Below are 18635 nucleotides of genomic sequence, written 5' to 3' on the forward strand. Positions count from 1 at the left end.
GTTTAATCAGGCGATGCTTCTGGGTTCTGGAGCCTCTTTGTGTCAGAGCGTGGCATGTTTGTTTGTTTGTTTGTTTGTTTGTTTGTGTTGCACAGATGGAAAATCATCCCATCAAATTCTGGCTTTATGTGTCGGAGCGTCGGAGGCCTTATTTTCCAGGCCAGAGGAGAAAATGACTCGGCTCGGATGGATGAGCTTTTTTTTTTTTTTTGGGAGCATCAAAGGGCTGGAACGTGTTTTTGATGTGGGGGATCTCAGCTGCAGTCAGATGGGATCGTACACACACTCACGCAGCGCCGTTCATGTCTACGGCTTGATCTTCATACGAGAAACGGGGGGGAAACGGTCCTCTGACAAGTGGAGTATCACAGCCAGTCACTCTGCACGCCGAGCTCGGTCTGATGTGACGCTTACTGCGCCGCCAAGTCACCGGGGGGGGAGGGGGGGGAGGCGGGGGGCGGGCGGAGGTGATGCAACCTTGATTGAATCAGAATACTGAGTGAGGCATCTGAGCTCTATACGCACATGTTTGTGTGTGTGTGTGTGTGTGTGTGTGTGTATGTTGTTTGATCCTGGGGTTTTGCAGCACAAAGAGCGGCGTGGTTGAGTACAGCAGCCCACGGGACCAAACAGAAATAGACGGCATTCATACGCTCTGTGTTCTATCCCACAACCCGTACAAACTCACCCAGCAACCCTCCAACACACACACACACACACACACACATGCAATCGCGTACTAGAAACCACTACACTCCCCCCCACACGCACACACACACTCCTACTTTCCTCCTTCTCTTTCCCTCTCTCTCTCTCTCTCTCTCTCTCTCTCTCTCTCTCTCTCTCTCTCTCTCTCATTATATCATGTGGGCATGAACCAGAATAAAGCAGTTGAATAACGGCCCGGATTTGAAAAGCTTTAGAAATGCACAAAACACAGATTCTTTTTTCTGGAGCTTGAACATGACGAAACGGACGAGCATCTGAGCAGCAAAGGATGAAATAAAAGCCAGAGCTGTTCTTTGAAACAGAAACAAGCCCGCGGGGGGGCTGCACGTCCAGCCAATGCTCATACTTCATCCTCTCTGAGAGGAACAACCTTCTCTCTCCTCCTGTTTCCTCACAGCAGGCGTGTCGCTGTGCATTGAAACACTTCAGGAGGAGCGGCTGAACTCTCACACCCCCTTACATCGCTACAAACGACTTCTCAGGGCCCTCAGACGCCAACCTGGACCCATTCAGGCGTCCGCTGGCAGCTTTAAACGAGCAACCTTTTGCTGACACAAACACACACAGCTCCCGACACACACACACACACACACACACACACACCTTTCATGTGCTGCTGTAATGTATACGCACACAATTCACAACAGCCAGTAATGAGATGTCTAAAAACTCCTCAGAGCAACTCACGCAGGTTGGTGGGCCGGGAGACGAAGTGCTGCGAGTGCATCCCCAGGGCCTCCTCCCCCCGGTACGGCTCACCTGGACACCCGCCCTGCAGCACGTTGGCCACGGCCCTGTCAGAGGGAGAGGAAGAGGAGGGGGGGGGGGGGTTGAGACAGAGGCCACAGTATGAGGATGGATGTATGGACGGATGGGGGGATGCATGGCTGATTGAATTATTTGGTTGGGTTGCGCCACTGCACACCGTCTTTTCATTAAGCTGTCTGGAAGGAGCCGACTGGAGATATGATGCATTCAGGTACACGAGAGGCTGAGCCATCTATACGGAGGTGATGCGTGTAGTGTGTCTCTGAAAGCCGGCAGGGAATCAACAACTTGACACCGAAGAGGAGAGGAGAGGAGAGGAGAGGAGAGGAGAGGATGTGTCGACAGATTAGAAGGGAACTGTAAGAGGAGAGAGGAGAGGAAGAAGGGAAGGGAGGGGGGGATTCTTCCACTATACGTTCTGTAACAATCAAGGGGATCACACAGCATATAGAGCAGCTTTCCTGGAGAGAAGTTGCTGGCGTTAATGGCTGGATGCAGCATGTAGAGCAGCATCCTCCCCTCTACATTACAGATAATGACACAAGTTGCTCCTGTTGCCCAGAAACCAAAGCCCGTGGGTCTGAAACGCCTTTAATGCTGTATTATAAAATCAGAAATGGGGAGGCTGCTGCTGCTGCTGTGGTGTGTGTGTGTGTGTGTATGTGTGTGTATCCTATAGTATCACTGTTTACTCGCTGACATACACGGGGCCAAACGAACAAAAGATCTCCAGTGCGTAGGCTTCATATATACTACTGCTACTGAGAGTCTGGTGTAAACAAGCGCACACAGAGAGAGGGAGAGAGAGAGGGAGAGGGAGAGAGAGGTAGAGAGAGAGAGAGAGAGAGAGAGAGAGAGAGAATTGTTTCTTCTGAGTGTTATAGTTTTTTTTTATCGTTTTCTCTATTTATGCATTTTTCTGTGTCTTTTTGATTCCCTGAGCTTTAGTCATATGGGGCAAAGAGACAGACAGGCAGACAGACAGACAGACAGACAGAGAGAGAGAGAGAGAGAGAGAGAGAGACCCACCTGTACATGTTCTCCCTCTGGGGCCGGTGTGCCTTCTCCAGTCCCAGTTTGGTGAAAATCCCCACCAGCGCCATTATGGCCACAACTCCACAAATGATGTAGACGATTAAGTTCGTCTTGTCTTTGGTGCTGTCGTGCATCTTGTTCATCTTCTTGTAGGGGGTCTGGCCGGTCTTCAGCCATTCCGGGATGTCGTTGTTGTTGCAGGTGGCCTGGTCGAGCCGCGAGTGTTTGTAGGAGCAGCAGAAGCGGAAGCCACAGGTGCCGCAGCAGAAGAGATAATTGCCCGTTTTGCAGATGAACGGCGGGTCCCACTGGCCCATCACGTCGTAGTAGCCGCGGCACTTGTCCTCCGTGTGCGGGGTCTCCTCGGACACGCTCTCCTCCTCCCGGGAGCCGTTGGTGGTGGCGATCATAACGAATCCCCCGAGCAGCCCGGGCTCCCCGTCAGCCTTGCACACCAGAGCCATAACTTTGAGCAACAGGAAGGCGAGCAGAAAGTACCTGCCCGTCATCGCGCCTTCTCCTCCGTTCAACTTCACGCAGAGACGAAACGACTTGGGGAGCAGCAGGAAGGCGCGCGGTCATGATATGGGGACAAGTCCAGAAACATACATCCACACAGCAGCGAGCCGCCATCCGCGCTCATCACCATCGTTACTAACATGTCCTCATCCAAAGACGCGCAGAGCTGAAAGTGTTTGTTCGCTGAGATGGATCAGATGGATTCAATCGAACTGTTCTCCTCTTCCTCTTCCTCTCCTCCGCCCAGAAACGCGTTGGCTGGCTCAGATGCTGCGTTTCTCCGGGGCGCGTCTCTCTACAGATCCATCGGTGCGCTCTTACGCACGGGAGCAGAGACACAAGCCGCACCGAGGACCGGAGCGCAGTGAGCGAATGGAGGAGTGGAGGGTGGGAGAGCCTGGTGCGCAAACGGAGAGGAGGAGGAGGAGGAGGAGGAGGAGGAGGAGGACGGGGAGGAGGAGGAGGACGGGGAGGGCTGAGGACGGTGAGAGAGTCTGTTTGTGTGCGTGTGTGTGTGTGTGCGTGTGCGCGCGCGCGTGTGTGTGAGTCTAATGTTACGATACAACAACGCACATCGCGCATTTCTTCATCGCCATCGAGGAGAAACGCGGGAGCTTCATCATTCTTCACTTTCTGCTTTTTCAATCGTAAAGAAGAAATCTCACGCAGATGAACGTGCAGACACACACAGAGGGACATCACAGCTGAAACAGATCCTCACACACACATTTATGATTTTAGCGACCAGATAGATAAACACAAATTCCCAATATTCATATCTGATATATGAACAATATTTTAAAGATGGTTCAGCATCAGTAAGACGAATGTGAGCAAATATATTGCCTCATTTTTGCTCACTCTAATTTATATTATGTGTTTAGTGGAAGAGTTACTTTCTGCTGTATCATTTGGCAGTAAAGTAGTAAAGTGCCCTCGTTGGAAAAACATTTGGAATCCTTTCAAATCCTTTCAAATCCTTTTCAATCAGACACTTTGGTGTCCTCGGTCTTGTTTATCAGCTGCTGGGGACACTGAGGACAGGATGATGATGATGATGATGATTGGAGCCTAATCTGAGAGGCGAGGACAGTTTGGTGGCTGGATTAGAAGCATCTGGAGACGAACCCAGACTGTCAAATGAAGAGCAAAAGATGACGTATAGGTGTCTGATAGGGCGCTCTCCTTGGTACTGAAAGCCCCCAGGCTCTGTCCACGGTGCTGACCGATTCAACCCTCCTCCCGTGTGATCAAGAAGAGTTAGATAAATAAATATATACATCACAATAAGGCACAGAATTCATATAACCCACCAGCAAGTATGATGTCATTATAATTGATTGATTCCTTTATTGATTGATTCTTGTATTCCAGCTCTGACTGACCGACGGGTTTCATTACATTTTTTGTTTTGAGAATAAATAAATAAATAAATAAATAAAATAACTTATACCGTTAAATTATGTACACAATAATAACGGCGCAGATTAAATGTGAACTTTTCTGCGTGTGTGTGTCAACGTGCCTGCTGCGTCCCCCGTGTGGCTGCAAACAGCACACACACACACACACACACACACAGTCAGGCAGTGTAATCGATTACCGATAGCCGTCAGTGTTGCGCTAAGTATCACACACACACACACACACACACACACACACACAGCTGGGTCTTCTCAGCGGCTGCACGGTGAAACGTCAGACCCGGCGGTGTGTTTAGAGTAACGTGTGACCGGGTGGATGTCATGGCGGACCGCGGGGAGAACCACATCTTCCTCCGGGCAAAGAATCGGACGTTCGGCGGACTGAGCGAAGGTAGCCTCATTAGCCAGCTAACGGCTGCTAACGCTCCTTAACTTGACTGTTTACACGAATTAGTCATGTGTCACAACTCAAGAGGTGGTCGGGGCTCAAAAAGACATTTCATGTATTTAATTTAGCTTTGTTATAATGTCTTTATTTAATGTTATGTCACATTATGAAGCCACTATCAGGCTAAGCGGCTAAGCTAGGTTTTGTTTACAACATTGAAAGTAGTTTGAGTCAGGTCACGTGGTCTGAGAGTCGCGACTAGGGTGACCATTTCCATAACACCAAAAAGGAGGACATTATGCGGCATATCAATAAATTACCATGGTGTACATAGGACTCTGGTATACTCTCATTTACAATACAATTTTGTGTGGTTTGAAGATGTTTGTGTAGCTGAATAGGAACAAATATGAATGAAAAGTCAAAAAGTGTTTGTTCACAGTATTTGAATTTATGTGCCACTAAGCATAACATGTGTGGACTCAAATGTAAAAAACAAATAACAGGTAACATATATAATAATAAAAAAATGCTTTTTTGAAAAGCATAAATAACCTTTTATGTTAACAACAAAGGAGATTGTAAAGAAAACAACATTTACATTCAACTGCTCAAAAAGTATAGCATTTCTAAAGTGCTTCAGTCATTTGGGGACTTGTCTTCAGTGTCTTCAGCTGTGTGTGTGTGTGTCAGTATTTGGGTCTCTTCACATGTAGCAGCTCAGGAGACAACAGCACCTCTGTCATCATGGCTTCCAAGCCCCCACTGCCCCTCGGCCTGTTTATATCCTGCAGGGACTGGTACAAATAACAACATAGCAAGAATACTGCAAGAATCAACCCTTCAAAAATCTGTATTGTATGAATATTTCATGTAGCCCCTCAGTGAAATCATAAGACTAGTTGATTGTCTATCTGCAATACTTCTGTTCTTTCCTGGCTGCATCCAAGAGTTTTTTTTGTTTCCAATGAACTTCTTCTACACCTCTGTGCAGTAATAAGTGAGATTGACACACACTTGCGGTGCCTTGTTTACGTTTTTAACCAATGATATAGCGGAGATTTATCTGACACCGCTCTTAGCCAATCAGCAGATCTGACATTGCAAGTGGACGCCGATACGGGTCCGTTTCGCGGGTCCGCTTCGGAAGCCGCGATACCTCCGCGGCGAATCCGTGGAGTCTTTTTGCTGTGTGGGTAGTGCCTAAAAATGGAGGACAAATACACGTCCGGCTTGATGCTGCGCCAGACGCCGGACAGGGCATTGAAAAGCCGGACTGTCCGGCCTAAAGCCGGACGTCTGGCCACCCTAGTCGCGACAGTCATTCAACACTGCGTGGAGCACTTTGACTCTCATTTACCTTCAGATCTAACACTTCTAATAACAATAACGTTATTGTTGGGGTTTACTGCGACGTCATTAGTCATTTGACACACAGAACAGCAGCTGGACTCTCAGGTGGAGCCCGAAGGAGCAGCTCAGTTTGGACTCAGTCTCAGTCTCAGGTCCCGCCAAAGGTCAAAGGTGTTTCACAGAGCAGTTTGATGATCTCTGACGTGCTCCTGTTATTCTCTCTGAAGTGCCTCAGCTCTTCTGACAGCTTTGAGGGAACTCCAGTGAAGCCTTTGACTGTTCACTCCTCTCTCATTCCCCCTGGTGTCTACATGTGAGACGATGATTAGCCTTGTTTAGAGCGAACCAGCCGCCACCTGAGACTTCCCTGTGATTCATATTTGAAGCGGAGCAAAGCTGCCGTCTCTTATCTCCTGTCGCGGGAGCTTTGCAACCCTTGTTTTCGTGCCTTTGCTTATTTCTTTTTCAGTGTTTGTCTGCAGGAATAGTTCACACATCCGGCTCCGGAGAGAGAGAGAGAGACGTGCTACTATAAAGTCTGAGGCAGCAGCAAAGAGCCTGCTGATGTTTCTGAGAGCAAAGGCCGCATGTTGTTAAGGACTCTGACTAAGAAGATGGCTAATAAGTCCCAGAGGAGTGGCACTGACATGCGCTGGTGTGTGTGTGTGTGTTCGTATGTGCACTTCTTCCCGTTGTGTGCCAAAGTGATTTGAATAGATTACACTGCGAGGAAGACGAGCCCTTCTGTGTGTGCTGAGGTGTGTATGGTGAGGTAATGATCACCATATGCACACACACACACACACACACACACACACACACACACACACACACACACACACACACACACACAAGCTGAGACACAGTTTGGAGTTGGGTCCTCTTATAACATCTTGTCAGTTTATAGGACAAAGCCAGGCTGTATGAGGAGGAAGAAGCTGAGGCTGATGATGTAATGCTCTGACACAACATGGTGCCCTGTGTTCACCTCCTTCATCCAGATACTCTTCTTCTGTTTGCTTTGTCTCCATCCTGTCAGGGTCGATCCCCTGTCTAGTCGTCTGAATCCCCTCCATTCTTCGTTCCTGCCCTCAAAATCTCAAATAAGTGAGCAGAAAACGTCACAATGCATCAAACCGTCATGAAGGAACTCCTAATTGTAGTGAATTGTAGCGGGTTTGAGTGAAGGAGTGAAGGAACAGCTCACACACTCTCTCCCCGTCTTCTTCATGCTCTCACATGTCAGTCACAGTGGCAGGATCATTCCCGAGCGTTTGGTCGTGGAGTTTCCCTCTGATTCTCCGGCTCTTCCTCTCCGTCGCTCCTCTGCCTTTAAGATTCCTCCGGACAGAGCCGTCGTGAACTAGGTTTGGGAAAGAGATACGGAGCGTGTTTAAACACTCAGAGGAGGCCCATCAACGCGTATCCCCCTGCTGTGTGTGTGTGTGTGTGTGTGTGTGTGAAGGGGGGGTAAACATATCGTACACGAACTAGCAGGAGAGAGACGCAGCGCTGCTGTTTAGCATCTGTCCGCTCCGGAGCAGCAGGGCGACTCGGCTGTGCTTCCTCTCGAGTCCTAACCTGTCATCTCCATTTTTTTTAATGACTGTGCAGAGCCGAGTGTGTTTACAACGTCCACAGAAACGGCACGCTGCGTTGTTGATGGATATGTGAGTGATTAGGTTGTAGAGCTCTTCTGTTACGTAACCTCAGGATGATGTCAACACTCCCTCCTCATCACAGGCATGCGTTTGTAAATTATTGAGTGTGTACAACCTTGACAAAAGGCTGCACATCACATCCCCGCTGCTGCTGCGAACCCTAACCCTGCACACGGCTCCTCTGCTGCTGGATTGATCCCCGGGATGAGTGCGAAGCTTCCACCAGGAGCTTCTGACAGCAGATCTTTAGCGGCGAGCTGATCTGTGAGGCTCAGCGTTTCCCCACCCCTGCTGAATGTAAACCTCCTGCTCCCGTCTCTCCCTCCAGGTGCAGAGAGCGAGTGGAAGGGTCCCTTCTGCTTCATCCAGGCTGCCGACCCCCAGCTGGGCCTGATGAAAGCCTGGAAAGACGGCGACAGCGACAGCGGGGGAGAAGTCTGGGCCGACGAGGTTCATCTCACCAAGCGGGCGGTGAGGGCGGTGAACCGGCTCAGACCCAGACCCAGGTTCATGGTGCTGTGTGGAGACCTGGTCCACGCCCTGCCAGGTACACACACACACACACACACCACTCTACACACCGAGGAGACGCTCTGCATTCAGACTGTGCAGGGGTTGTGAAGTTGTGAAGTGCGTAGAGGAAGTGCCACAGTACATCTTCTCTATTAAAGACGAGCTGAGGAGGAGGAGGAGGAGGAGGAGGCACAGCAGTGAGACGCTCCCAGTGGACACTCAGGCTTTATGGAGAGTAAAAACCCAATTTGATCAGCCTAGGTAGCTTCCAATTATCGGCCTCCTGCTGGAGGACATAATGTGAACTCACAGATGTCTGCTGCATGAGATTAAACTCCGCCTCTTACTGAGTCCAAATGATAGAGCTGTGATCCCACAAGTGTTATATCAGGACATCTGTTACCTCAGACAGACAGACAGGCAGGCTGCACTTACTTTAATGTCTTCACCCCAACTTTCCCCCGTCTCCTAACAACAATAACATCAATCTGTGAGGAGACGCTCTGTAGTTCCACCTCCTCCCCATTAGCTTGGTTGATGTCCCCAGCCTCTCCTGTACGACATGACCCGCTGCTCTCAGGTCCAGAGAAGGAGTCGTGTTCTCCAGAGAGATTACAAGCTGCAGCCGACCCCCTTTCATATTCTATCAGAGCCGTTAAACTCTTGTACCGGGGGAAGCGGTTAAGCGTTCCACTTCTGCTTAATGGTCTTTCTGTTGCACTTAAAGGTTTCCTCTCCACTCAGATTCCATCAATAGGAGGCGCTACGTCTCTGTTAAGTCACACACTGCTGCTCAGGCTCAGCCCTCTGTTTAACATCAGTCATCTCCTCGCCCTCGTCTGAGTTTTGAATCTGAACTCCTCGGTCTGGGATGTAAACAGCTGAGTGTTCCTGCTGCTCAGCCGCCTCTGTCAGACGGATGGAGCCTTTCTCTTATCACGTGTGTGTGTGTGTGTGTGTGTGCCATGCATCATGTTGGATCCATCCACACGTCAGCCATCAATATTTTGTCAAGTGTGCAGTTAAGAGGAATCAATCTGTTCAGTTTTATCTCTCTGGTTGTGACAGGGTGACAGAGCGACGCCCACCCAATCAAATCCATTTACAATACCAGAGAAACACCGGCAGAACGTTTCCACCTCAGCCCGGTAACACTTCCCCGGGTTTCCTTGGTGTGTGTGTGTGTGTGTGTGTGCGTGTGTGAGAGTCTGATTCTAGAGGAGCGTTTGTCGTGTTTGTGCCTCGGGGCTGAATTGATTTCTCGGTGACCCCGGCGCTGCAGGTGTAGGAGAAGTGATGACCTGCAGAAATCCATCACAACATGTGATGTAGCCATGACAAAGAACACGCTCTGTGTTATTATGCTGAGGGAATGCACAGCTGTGTGTCGCCAGCCAATTTCCACAAAACATTCCTTATTACACGGCGTCGTGTCGGTGTGAGACGCGAGGAGGAGGAGGAGGAGGAGGAGGAGGAGGAGGAGGAGGAGGAGAAGCTTCTCGCCCGACATTCATCCGTCTCTAAACAGAATGGAACCAGAATGGAACCCGTCTCCAGTAGAATGACTCGTGTTCTCCTCGCCGCCCTGTGAGAGCGTCCTAATCTAAGTAATGCTCTCTGTGAAGAACATTGGCTCTGGGACGGCTTCTCTGCGCCCGAGTGTTCCACGTTGAGGCGCGTCTCTAAATGAGTGTGTAAACAGACCGCTCCCCCCCGTGACAGCAGCTGATCTGAGAGAGCGCAGCCAGGTTCGGTTTGCGGTGCAGCTGGTTCCGTCCCGCCTGCTCCTCAGCCGCCATCGGGGACTGGATCCTGTGTGTTTGTGGCTGCTGCTCTCCCTCTCCCTCTCCCCCTCTCCCTCTCCCTCTCCCTCTCCGTCCTCTTAGTGAAGTGTGTGTGTTCTGTAAACAGCAGAGCCCCCTGTGACGACACCTGGATCCCTTCAAGCAGTTTGAATCAAAGCGAGATCTTTCCTTTGAACACAGAATGGGAAAACTTTTTTGATTCATTAATTGACAAAGCTGCTGTGTGCCTGTGTGTGTGTGTGTGTGTGTGTGTGTGTGCCCGGGCCAGCACTGATAGATGTGTTGGAAGCGGAGCAGCCAGCTTCTTGTTTGCCTCGCTGGCAGCTGGGTTCCAAAGTCGCCCGACACTTCTGCTGTCTAACCAGACAAATATATCTCCTCAACCGAGCCGGGACCTGAAACAACAGCCGAGTAAACAAAGCCCCTCATCGCCGTCGAGCACATGGACACAATGTGTGTGTAAATCCCTTCTGTCAATCAGTCTGTGATTCATTGCGTGAGCGCCGCTCTAAACCAAGAAACCCCTGCGTGTTGCGTTCATGTGCAGCTCTCAGAGTGGGGAACAGGAACGTGGAGGCGAGACCTGAATGCAGAGGAAACGATGAAGCTGAAAACGCCGCGAGTCACAAACCAAACGCAAAACTACCTTTGCATGACAATTAGAGCGCCGGCATGAGGCGTCGGCCCGGCCTCCAGGGGGGAGACAGAACTCTCCCTCCCTCTCTCCCTCTCTCCCTCTCTCCCTCCTCCTCTCCCTCTCTCCTCCTCTCTCCTCCTCTCCCTCTCTCCTCCTCTCTCTGCCTCTCCCTCGCTGTGTTACTGATTACATGTCAGATACGCCTGTAATGAACGTGTCGCTGGCTTCACTCCTAAACTCCAGATTACGCAATGCAGCACCAGAGGTAGAAAGTTCTCTCTCTTTTTTTGTATCATTTGTAGAAACTCTTCTCCTTTGGGTCAACATGACGGCTCATTTGTCAGGAAGCTTTCTCCTCCTTCCCGTCTGACGCTCCTGCTGTGGGCGTCCCAGCATCCTCATCATCTCCACGCTCGCTCGCTCGCTCGCTCCCTCGCCCGCCGGCCGCCTCTCTCTGATCGGTGGCGTTTATAGGTCGCAGCAGCTCGGTATCAGAGGCACAGAGAGCCTGAGCCCCGGGTTTAAACCGCCGGGCCTCGGGGACCTTTAAACGCCGCGGCATCAGCTCTTGTTACTGTCAGCCCGGGCAGAGCAGGTTGTGTGTGCCATCCTCATTACTCGCCACGTCTGTCACTTGCCTGGCAACCGGGGCGACTCCTGGAGGGGGTTGGGCGGGGGGGGGGGGAGGAGATATCATAGCCGGAGCTGCTCCTTCCTCCCTTCTCCTGACATTTCCCCTTCAACTGTTTATTTACAGAGTGAATGTGTTGTGGCCGGGGGAAGTGGACTGTCAGCCGGCCTTGTCAACACTGCTGCCTGTCAGCCACAGGAAATTGGCAACTGTATTTCTGTTCCCACGGTTTCACTCTTCCTCTCCTCTCCTCTCCTACCCTCACACTCACTCTTGTTTTCTGTCCTCCAGCCTCGTCTGCTTGCTTCCTTTTTAGTCAACAGCCACAGTCGCGTGCCTCATACCTTATTTTTGACAACCTTCATTTGCAAGTCTGACACTCGTACACAAACACACTCCGTCATTCTTGCCACTGATGAATCTCTCCGCAGCGTGGATGAATCAAAGTGTCTGCTGGTTCTGCTGATTGGACCCACGTGTCTGTCAGTGTGGGGGCGGACCTTCAGAGCTCGGTGGGAGCCGGATGGACTCAGAGGAGGCTTTGGTCGGCCCCCTTCATCACAGCGGTCCAGGCGGCTGCACACTGAACGCAAACTCCAGGCCAAACCTTAGAACTTCTAAAACAAACAAACTCCTCACGGTATCAAGGAGCCAGGATGTGGAGTTTGTTTCCCAGAACTTCATCATCACGACATCCGGATCCTCACTGTCAAGATGGCTCCTTGATCCCTTTCCTTTCAGTCTCCTCTGCTCGTAAACCCCAAGAGACGCACGCTTGTCTCAAGGACTTCCTTCAATCTCACTTTTCCTCCAACTTCCAATCTCTCTCTCTCTCTCTCTCTCTCTCTCTCTCTCTCTCTCTCTCTCTCTCTCTCTCTCTCTCTCTCTCTCTCTCTCTCTCTCTCTCTCTCTCTCTCTCTCTCTCTCTCTCTCTCTCTCTCTCTCTCTCTCTCTCTCTCTCTCTCTCTCTGTCCCTTGTGGCTTTCTCTCGCTTATTTTCAAAGCTGACAAATGAAGAGGATAAAGAGCGGGAGGGTGTGTGTGTGTGTGTGTGAGATAGGGGAGCTGATTAGATTAGAGAAACATGCTGGACTTAACACTCTCCTAATGAGCACTACAAAGGATTGGAGGCGAGTCTCGGGGGGTTTGTTAGGGATGTTCCCCGTGATCCGGCGGGGTGAAGTGTTCAAGTGCGTCTCCGCGTCGCTGCGTCAGTGTGAAACTCGCAAAGGTGAATTGGAGGTGACCTTGGGACACCCCTGTCCCCTCCCGGTAAGTGCGGATACCGCTTTAATTGGCGTTGAAGGCGGATAAAGTGTCGACTCGCCGTGGGACTCAGAGGCAGAGGAGCGGAGTCTTTTTCTTCTCTGGCCTAGTGGAGGAGATTCCCGTGTGCGTTTCATCCACTGGAGGTTCTCCAGCGCTAATAGGTTTCTGAGGGAGCTGTGGATAACCACCAAAGGTCTGTGAGGAGATGGGGAATGTCGATCAACGCTTTGGCGCTTAAACATCTAACAGTGACCCAGGAAGCACAGAGTTCCCATGTCGGCGTGAGAGGAACCCAGCTTGGTCAATGCCAGGAAGGAGCGGAACTCAGAACTCTGTTGTGACGTCGACGTGTTCATCGGTGTCGGCTCCTTTTCTCTTTTGGGAGAAGATCACTTAGTCCCTCTGTCCTGAAGGAAATGGAGGTCCTTCCACGGTGAGACGACAGCCGTTTAAGTTTTTAGAAACTGCGTCCGACAGCGAGACGCCGCTCGTCAAATCCTTTGTGCCGCCTCGACAACTAGTCTTTACGGGAACAAGAGAGGAGTGAAGCGCGGCGTTCGACAGGCTGAAGAAGAGAAGCTGCCGAGGTCTCCTGTCAAGGTCTGAGAATCACAGGGTGGCATCAAAGGAACGAGGCCGCCGCTCTGTCAGAGAGAGAGAGAGAGGGAGGGAGAGAGAGAGAGAGAGACCGATGTACTACTCCTTACTCAATGGCCGACACAGCCGAGGAGGCGAAAGACGGATCGGCCCTCAGAGGCGTCGTGGAGCGTAAACACACTCTTCTGTTCTTAAGCAACCGAGCAGCTCTACTGGTGCGGCTGACAAGGGCAGGTGCCTTGCTAAAGGGCACGTTCTCCTTCACTCCACCGGTTTGATGGATCCAGCAGGGTCAGTGGAGGAAGGAAGGGTCTGAGTGTCTGACATCATCAGACCTGAGCCTGCCGCTCCACGTCCCGGCTTCGTTCCTGCGGCTGTTTGTAGAATAATGAATACGGATAGAGTCGTTCCTCTGTCGGCCTGTCAGCCCCTCACAGAGCAAAACAAGCCGTGACTCAGCCGGCGTGAGGAAACCAAAGATCTGGACTCATTACAGGCTGATCATTATACTAATATATGGAGTTAGGGAGTAGGAGAAGGATTCATCAGTGATTCAATAACAAGAAGAGTTTCTGTTGCCACTTTATTTTACCTTTCCCCCTTAAAAACTCATAAATGTAGTGATGATGATGATGATGATGATGAGTTATGAATAGAATTTGAATGAATCAGTGTGAGGGGATGACAGATGATCAAACGCAGCTCATTTCCCTTCACGGCGTCGACGCTGGCTCCTTGTTTCCAGCTCTGATTGTGACCTGAGGAGATCTCCACCTTCTCTCTAAGACGAGATTCCATTGGAAAAACAGGAAGTAAGAGCTTGAAGTAATGGTGATAATGGTGATGGTTGTGAGCGTGTAGCGGGCCGTGAAGAAGAGGCTCCTCCACCAGCGCTCCGGGCTCACACATGTCAGAGCATATGGCAGCAGCGACGGCTCCTCTGCTGGTCCAGACGTTAAGATCTTCATCTCTGTGCCCCCGAGTGTTTGAGAGGCCACCTAATGGGCGAAGAGGGGCCGTTTTCACACAGGCTGAACAGTAGGGTAAATACGGAGCAGCTGAGGTTGTGACGTGGCGGCGTGAAGAGGATCTGCTGGGTTGCTGGGCCAAAGTCTCGCAGCCGCTCTGCAGTTTGAGCTCAGAAGAACTTGGGATAATATTTATGCAGAGTTTACGTCTGAACTCTTGGCAGTTCTACTTGGAGAGTGTGTGTGTGTGTGTGTGTGTGTGTCTGTGTGTGTGTTGGATGGCTTCGTAAGCAAGTGAGAGTGAGTCAGTGTGTGTGTGTGTTTGTCTGACAGTCTGACTCAGCAAACTAATCAAACCTAAACTAAGACTGAAGCTGTTAAAGTGAGACGACGTCACTTTATCTATTTCTTCTTCTTCATCTTCTTCTTCTCTCCGTGTTTTGGTCTCCGTCTGTGCCGCTGCAGGATTTCCTCATTTCCTGTATTTATCCCTGTGCACTCATTCACGTCTTCTTCCTGCTGCTCTCCTTCCTCTTCCTCCTTCCATCCTCTTTCCATTCCTCCTCGTCTTCCTCCCTATAAGCTCCTCTGCTGCCTCTTCCTCCTGGTCCTCAGTCGTCCTCTTCATTGTCTCCTTTGTCCTCTTACTCCTAGTCCTCAGTCGTCCTCTTCATTGTCTCCTTTGTCCTCTTACTCCTAGTCATCCCCGACTCCATTGTCTCTGTCCTCTTCTCCCTCTTCCTCTTCCTCTTCCTCGCCCTTCACGCAGCGTCCCGTACAATGATCAGATCAATACGTCTGCTTTACTGAGTTGAGTGTTGCGTAATCGCCGTGCTGTGATTCTGTGTCACAGGCCGGCTCTTCTTCTTCTTCTTCTTCTTCTTCTTCTCCTCCATCCTTCATCCTCAAAGCGTCACGAGGGATCTGTTCTCCAAAGAGAGAGAGAGAGAGGGGCTGTCGTGTCTCGTGCGTCCTGTCGACAGAGCAGCACACCCGGGCAGAGGAGCGGCAGAGCGGCGGATGAAACGCAGCTCTTTACCTTTTTTTTTTTTTTATCTGCATTTTTTAAACGCGGCGTTCGTTCTCTCCCTCTGTCACGCACAAGATGTTCTGTGGGAACAAGAAAGAGAAGAGGCTCTTATGTAAGCGAGTCGATCCAAACATCCAAGGAGACGTTTGCTCCCAAAGTAGGCCAGTAAAATAATTACACAGATGAAGGAGGAGGGAGAGACCAGAGGAGGAATACATGCATAGCTTTGTTTGATAAACAGTCTCCATTATAAATAGACTCTGATCCATACGGCTCCAAACAGCCCGGCCTTTTATTTTGCCGTGCGGAGCGGCGTGCGGAGCAGAGCGGCGTGTAGAGCAGCGCCTGGCCTCTCCTCTCCTCTCCCTGTTAAACGAACGACCTCCTCTCCTCTCCTCTCCTCTCCTCTCCTCTCCTGTTCTCTTCTCTTCTCTTCTCTTCTCTTCTCTTCTCTTCTCTTCTCTTCTCTTCTCTTCTCTTCTCTTCTCTTCTCTTCTCTCCTGTCCTCTTCTGTCCTCTTCTCTCCTCTCCTGTCCTCTTCTCTCCTCTCTTCTCCTCTCCTCTCCTCTCCTCTCCTCTCCCTGTTAAACGAACGACCTCCTCTCCTCTCCTCTCCTCTCCTCTCCTCTCCTGTCCTGTCCTCTCCTCTCCTCTCCTCTCCTTTCCTGTCCTGTCCTCTCCTCTCCTCTCCTCTCCTCTCCTGTTCTCTTCTCTTCTCTTCTCTTCTCTTCTCTTCTCTTCTCTTCTCTTCTCTTCTCTTCTCTTCTCTTCTCTTCTCTTCTCTTCTCTCCTGTCCTCTTCTCTTCTCTTCTCTCCTCTCCTCTCCTCTCCTGTCCTCTTCTCTCCTCTCCTGTTCTCTCCTCTCCTCTCCGGTCGGTGATTTGCACTCCGAAACAAACAACAAAAACGGGGAGGGGGAGGGGGGGAGAAGAAGTTGGATTTCATTCGGCGTGAGCTCTGGGAAGGCTTTCACCGGAACGCCGCTCTCTGCATGTGGGTAACCATGGTGACGGAGAGTAGAGCTGTACAGTGCATTGATCATGGTGGGAGCTGTCATCATTACCAGGTCATCCCCCTGCCCTCAGGCCGCGCTCACCTGTACACCTCGCAACCTGACAGCGCTCTTATGACATCCTCTCCTCCTCTCCTCCTCTCCTCCTCTCTTCCTCTTCCTCTCCCTCACTCTGTCCTGCCCAGGTTAGAGTTTCAGGATGTGTAAAGATGAGAGATCCCACAGACGCACCGGCCTTCACAACCTCCATTTTCTGAACCCTCCTCACCACCGCCCCCCCTCCTCCTCGTGGCCCAGTCGCCGGGGAAACGCCAAACATCTTTGTTGACGTGTGTGTGGCCCCGCATCCTAACCAGTCCCTCTCCGTCTCCCCGCAGGCACGGAGTACAGAGAAGGTCAGGAGCGTGACCTGAAGGCGGCCCTGAAGGGGACGGACAGCTCCATCCCTCTGGTGTTCGTCAGTGGGAACCATGACCTTGGCAACGTCCCCACGCCGGCAACCGTGCAGCAGTACTGCAGCGCCTGGGGGGACGACTACTTCAGTTTCTGGGTGAGCAGGGAGAGCAGGGAGAGCAGGGCAGTAGAAGTGTATCTGTATCTATAGAGGTGCTGGTAATAGCATCAGAGTGTAAGAGGAGAGGATCCTGCATCCATCCTCTGTTGCTCACCAGCAGGTCAACAGATCCAATGTATAAGAACAACGTAAACAACGCAGCTCCTCTTCCTCTGCTCTTCATCCACACCTGAGCTGTTTGTGAATGAGGTTTGCTTTACCATCGTCTGCCTCGTCTCTGTCTCCTCTGTCGTCCCAGGTGGGTGGAGTCTTCTGTCTGGTTCTGAACTCCCAGTTCTACTTGGACGGCTCGGCCTCCCCTCATCTGAAGGAGGCCCAGGAGAGCTGGCTGGAGGAGCAGCTGAGCCGGGCCTGCACGGTACGAGCAGCGTCTACTCCTGTCTGACTCATGGAGATGTTGCTCGTGTGTGTGTGTGTGTGTGTCGGGTCTGGTCTTAACTGATTCCTGGTCTTTGTCTCGGTTCAGGCGCCCAAACCCAAACACCTCCTGGTGTTCCAGCACATTCCTCTGTACCTGAAGAGCCCGGATGAAGAGGACGATTACTTCAACCTGCAGAAGGCCGTCAGGAAAAAGCTGCTGGACAAGTTCAAGAGGGCAGGTAGGTGTCCAGTGCCTTGCTCAAGGATACTTTGACAACTGTGGACTCTTTGAATCCACATTAGGGTTAAAGTCTTAAGTGTTTGGTTGAAGGTGACGATGAGGAAGTAGAGTCTCTCTCTGAAACGTTCTCAGCTGATTTATCTGTGCAAACCTTTCATCTGTGCTCAACCATCCAGAGCTCACTGGCAATGAGGAGGAGAACGCCAGTAAGTGGTAACAGGAGGAGCCTCTTACACACACACACACACGCACACACACACACACACACCATAGGAATAATAGAATTAATGAATGCATTCACTTGCTATAAGGAGAATCGTCCCATAATCAAATCCTTTTGTTGTGAGCTCATAAGAGTCTGACGCAGGAAACTCACACAAGGACAACAAGGCGGCGGCTTACTGCACTCACACACACACACACACTCACACACTCACACACTCACACTCACTCACTCACACACACACTCACACACTCAGGCCTGGCAGCTCTGCAGGGTTGATTGACAGGACCTTCTCGCTGGCACACGTTCGCTGCTCTTCAATCATGCATCAAGGTGACTGGCGGGCGCTGGTATTAATTTCATTATCCCGCCATTATTCCAGCATGTATTTAACCGCCACGGCCCGTCGCCCCCCCCCACGCCCCTCCTCCCTCCCTCATAATGGATTGCTTCTCCCTGTGAGCACTGGTTAAAGATTTAAAGGGCGATGCTTAGCGGCTTTCTGAGGGTGCGGCGGCGTGTTGGGTGCCAGAGGGAACACGCCGCACGGCCTCACCTCTGCTCATCCACACGCTTGTTCACACATGTTGTCCCGGCGATAATGAATTGCGTCTACATGCAGGACGTGTACGGGCTTATTAAATGTTAACGCCCCACATGGTACTGAGCGGCTGCAGAGCTTCGTATAGAGCGTCCAGAGGTGCATATAGAGCATGATTATTTCATGTTTGTATGCATATACATTGTGTGTGTGTGTGTGTGTGTGTGAGATGTGCTGCAAGCTGCATCTGATCAGTGAAGGGAGAGGATTTGACGGCGAGCTGTCAGTGTTCAGTCACATCGTCTCATACATGACAAGAGGCTGAAAGGTCGAGCCGTCTGTCAACCAGGACAGGAA

At 51.0% G+C, this 18635-nt stretch overlaps 2 protein-coding genes across 2 annotated transcripts in view; one reads left to right on the plus strand and one right to left on the minus strand.

Annotated features, from left to right (window-relative positions):
• Nucleotides 1-3041, minus strand: part of shisa9a (shisa family member 9a) — a 30791-nt gene extending 27750 nt beyond the window's left edge. The window contains exons 1-2 of the mRNA XM_076171984.1: nt 2527-3041; nt 1417-1523 (exon numbers count right to left, since the gene is read on the minus strand). Coding sequence (XP_076028099.1) covers nt 1417-1523; nt 2527-3041 — 622 coding nt within the window. The remainder of the gene's footprint in view (nt 1-1416; nt 1524-2526) is intronic.
• Nucleotides 3042-4634: 1593 nt separating this feature from the next.
• Nucleotides 4635-17720, plus strand: cpped1 (calcineurin-like phosphoesterase domain containing 1; the record flags this gene model as incomplete). Its single annotated transcript, XM_076171982.1, has 6 exons — nt 4635-4866; nt 8206-8424; nt 16717-16889; nt 17152-17271; nt 17380-17512; nt 17691-17720. Coding segments are annotated over exons 1-6 (745 nt in total), but the record flags the coding sequence as incomplete, so codon positions are not given.
• Nucleotides 17721-18635: the final 915 nt, after the last annotated feature.

The sequence above is a fragment of the Genypterus blacodes genome, unplaced genomic scaffold (assembly GCF_046128005.1).
Source record: "Genypterus blacodes isolate CSIRO-AG114 ecotype Tasmania unplaced genomic scaffold, CSIRO-AGI_Gbla_v1 ptg000277l_1, whole genome shotgun sequence".
Taxonomy (NCBI): Eukaryota; Metazoa; Chordata; class Actinopteri; order Ophidiiformes; family Ophidiidae; genus Genypterus; species Genypterus blacodes.